At 41.6% G+C, this 3927-nt stretch overlaps 1 protein-coding gene across 1 annotated transcript; it reads left to right on the top strand.

The window, feature by feature from the left end:
* The first annotated feature begins 499 nt into the window (after positions 1–499).
* LOC111044842 lies at positions 500–2920 on the top strand. Its single transcript, XM_022330077.1, has 2 exons — positions 500–718; positions 1592–2920. Exons 1-2 carry the CDS (start codon positions 500–502, stop codon positions 2918–2920), a joined length of 1548 nt encoding a protein of 515 aa, XP_022185769.1.
* The last annotated feature ends 1007 nt before the right edge of the window (positions 2921–3927 follow it).

The raw sequence follows: 3927 nt of genomic DNA, 5'->3' as shown, positions 1-3927 counted from the left end.
AAAAATTCTATGTGTCAGGTAAAATTGATCTGCTCATAGGAGCTGGCTCATTTCTTCATACTCTATGTGCTCAAGATCACGAAGTCACAAAGTTTTATCAAAATTCTCTAGGAGCCTTGAGCACGGTTTTTGGCCATGTTATCATTGGAAAAATAAATTCTAATGAACTCACATCACAATCAGATTTAGCTACCAGCCTTCTAACCTATGTAGAACCAGTTAATCAGTTGCTTCAAAAGTTTTGGGAAACCGAAGAGATATCTATCAAAGCTGAGGAAGACCCGTCTCATGTGTATTGTGAAAACCTATACACAGAAACTACAACTCGGTGGCCTTCAGGTCGTTATGAAGTAGCGTTACCATTCAAAACTCAGAATGTGGTTTTAAATGATGTACAGGCAGATATCAGTGAGAGAAGTTGATCGTAATTTTCAGCACATATTTTATCGACCAACACCACAAGAAGAACTGATTTCAACTCAATACTGTCACGTATGGTATGACTTCAAGTAGTTTCCTTGCTCAAAGAACATTGCTTCAATTAGCCAGCGATTATGAAACCGAATTTCCTTTGGCTGTCAATGCCATCCGTCAGCATACTTACGTCGATGACGTGGTTAGTGGCGCTTCCAGTTTGAGTGAAGCTAAATCACTTATCTCACAACTCAATCAATTGATGCTGAAGGGTGAACTCCAACTGCGAAAATGGTCATCTAACGTGAGAGAAGCAATTGAAGAATTTCCCGATGAAATGTTAGAAAATCCCCTTGCCTTTTCTGATACCACTCAACGAATTAAAGTACTTGGTTTTCGTTGGAATCCATCAACAGATGCCTTTTCATACGCAGTCACACCATTCATTGAAAAACCGACAAAACGCACAATACTGTCATACACAGCCAAATTGTTTGACCCGCTTGGGCTGTTATCTCCCGTTGTATTCTTATTCAAGTATTTTTTGAAGCTGTTATGGTTGTCTAATCTCGATTGGGATGATCCATTAAGTGAAGATTTAACCCGTCAGTGGAGTTGTATATCAAGTACAATTGTGTCACTCGCCAACGTTCACATTCCTCGTCACATTGACACTACACACGTGAGTGTATCATTACTCGGTTTTTGTGATGGATCAGAAAAAGGTTATGGTGCATGCGTCTATATTCATATCTCTTCAAACAGTCAATTCATATCAATGAATCTTATCATGGCAAAAACAAGAATCTCACCTGTAAAAACTCTTACTATTCCAAGATTGGAATTATGCGGTGCTCTATTGCTGTCAAAATTATATAAAATTGTTCTACCTCAGTTCGAAAAATGTATCTCCAATACACGGCTGTACTCTGATGCAAAATTAGTATTAAATTGGCTCAGAACTCCAACTCATAAACTCAAGATCTACGTGAGCAACCGAGTCACACAAATACTTGATTTGACATCACCAGAAAATTGGTTTCACGTACCTACTGATTGTAACCCTGCGGATCTGGCCTCGAGAGGTATCTCAGCACAAGATATTGTAGACAACTCCTTGTGGTGGCATGGACATCAATCGTTCCACGTGCAATTTGAGAAATTGATTATATCAGAGGTTGATAGGATTGAAGACGACTCGGAATTGAAACCTCAACTTTCAATTCTCACAACTACAATAGTTGAGAAGTCTCACGCTCTTAAGTTCTTTGAAAAATATTCCAACCTTCACAAAGCAACACGTATATTTGCGTTTGTGTTGCGCTTCATAAAAAATTGTAAGCTGAAGGAAACACACAGGCACAATCTTCGCAGCCATAGAGCACAACCGGCGCGCCTCACCTCTCCGCATCTGTCTGTTGCTGAATGTCGTGCAGCACTATTGAGTATTGTCAAACTTACTCAAGAGTTCTATTTCATTGACACTTTCAAGCTTCTCAACAAGGGAGAAAACCCGCCGCGAGAATTACACTCTCTAGCGCCATTCATCGATCCATCCGGTTCTCTCAGGGTGGGCGGACGTCTCAAACGATCCTGTCTTCCGTATGACAGCCGTCATCCACTGCTGCTGCCGAAATCATCTCACCTCAGCACCCTCATCTGCGATCAGATGCACCGAGATCATCACCACGTCGGCCCTCGCACCACTCAATCACTAATTGCGCGCAAGTATTGGATCATCTCGGCGCGTAACCTGATAAGAAGCCAAATACGTAATTGTGTCCACTGCACTCGTATGCGAGCCCAACCTAATCAGCCAGTGATATCTGATCTTCCAGACTTTCGTGTTAGCGCATCGTTCCCATTCACCCATGTTGGCGTTGACTTTGCGGGTCCTTTCTATACAAAATGCAGCCCACTAAAAAAGACGAAATTATACAAAGGCTATCTCGCACTTTTTATTTGCCTGGCTGTAAAAGCGATTCATTTGGAATACGTGTCAGAATTAACAACTGAGGCCTTTCTCGCTGCATTCGACAGATTCACATCACGCCGAGGTCTACCATCGCATATGTACTCTGACAACGTTTTAAATTTTGTTGGAGCCGCTAAACACTTATCAGATATTTCCAAATTTGTGTCTGATAATAATACTGAGATATTGAATGGACTTGTCCAACGTGAGGTAACTTGGCACTTCAATCCACCAGTTGCCCCAAACTTTGGGGGAATTTGGGAAGCTAATGTTAAAACTGCCAAAGTGCTATTAAAAAATCAGATTGGTGACACACCAATGACTATGGAAGAATATTTCACTGTTTTTTCTCGTATTGAAGCCATTATGAATAGCCGTCCGCTGCTAGAGCCCTCCCCGGACCCCAACGAAAACACACCGCTATTGACACCTGGTCATTTCTTGATTGGACGACCACTGCTTCAGGCCGTGGAGCTTCCTCTAAATGACTCCACCTCAAATCGGCAACTTGGACTCACCTGCGTCAATTAGTACAGTCGTTCTGGCGTCGATGGAAATCTGAGTATCTACAAACACTCATTCAACGAAATAAGTGGAAAACTCCAACAGAAAACATCAAAGTTGGACAAATTGTGCTTATAAAACATTTGAACACTGCACCTACACTATGGCCTATTGGTAAAATTGAGAAAGTATTTCCTGGACAAGACAAAATAATAAGAGTAGCGTTAATCCGCACAGCCGGCGGTACGCTCATCCGACCTGTGAACAAACTTATAGTGTTGCCAGTAGTCTAAATCTCGGCAGCCCCTTCTGAACCTTGTGTAAATATTCTATTATCGTCTACCCCGCTTCGTGTAACAATCATATATGTAACAGTCTCTTTGTGTGCATCATATGTGTGATATCCGCTTCGTATTTATATGTGCTAAATCTCAAATAAACAATTACATTTTCCTCGATAAAACTCCGATGTAGTTTTAGGTGGGCGGTTGGTAAAGACAGTTATCGTGATTTCCTTCCTTACCCCCACCCCTCCCTCTTCATCGTAGAAGGAAGCAGCCAAAAGCAGCTTCCCCCTCCAGTTTCAGTTGGCATGAAGTTCACGAAGCTACACCATCATTGCTGCTTTGAAGCCCCGGTTTCAACTGTATTTTCTTCAGTTTTTCAAGTGAGTTTTCGTTTATAATCACACAGCTCTTTTCTTTTGTTCACCCGCGGTCCTCCACTTGTAAAATTTATGTTTCTAATCACCAATATTTAAGATGCAAAAGAAAGCTGTTCGTGTTTTGGAGGGCTTGCGGCCATCCAATTCATGTAGGCCCATTTTTAGAAAATACAGGTTTCTCACGGTCCCAGCATTGCACTTCCTTGAGACTGTAAATTTTGTCTTCAGAAATTCAGAGAGATTTGAAGGAAATGTAGTTTGCCATGGCTATAGCACAAGAGCAAAGAGTTCAGCTGTATATCAGTACCCCGCTCACAGACTGACACTTTTGGAAAAAGGACCATATTATTCGGGACTGAAGCTCTTCAAT

Source organism: Nilaparvata lugens, chromosome X (assembly GCF_014356525.2).
Source record: "Nilaparvata lugens isolate BPH chromosome X, ASM1435652v1, whole genome shotgun sequence".
Taxonomy (NCBI): Eukaryota; Metazoa; Arthropoda; class Insecta; order Hemiptera; family Delphacidae; genus Nilaparvata; species Nilaparvata lugens.
The sequence above is the reverse complement of the archived record's forward strand: the minus strand, read 5'-3'. Positions and strand labels throughout refer to the sequence as shown.

Excerpts from the sequence above, each read along its gene's own strand:
- LOC111044842 (XM_022330077.1), top strand. The coding sequence starts at position 500 with ATGACTTCAAGTAGTTTCCTTGCTCAAAGAACATTGCTTCAATTAGCC. Across the intron at positions 719-1,591 it reads TGCGAAAATGGTCATCTAAC|GTTGATAGGATTGAAGACGA; the intron begins GTGAGAGAAGCA and ends ATTATATCAGAG.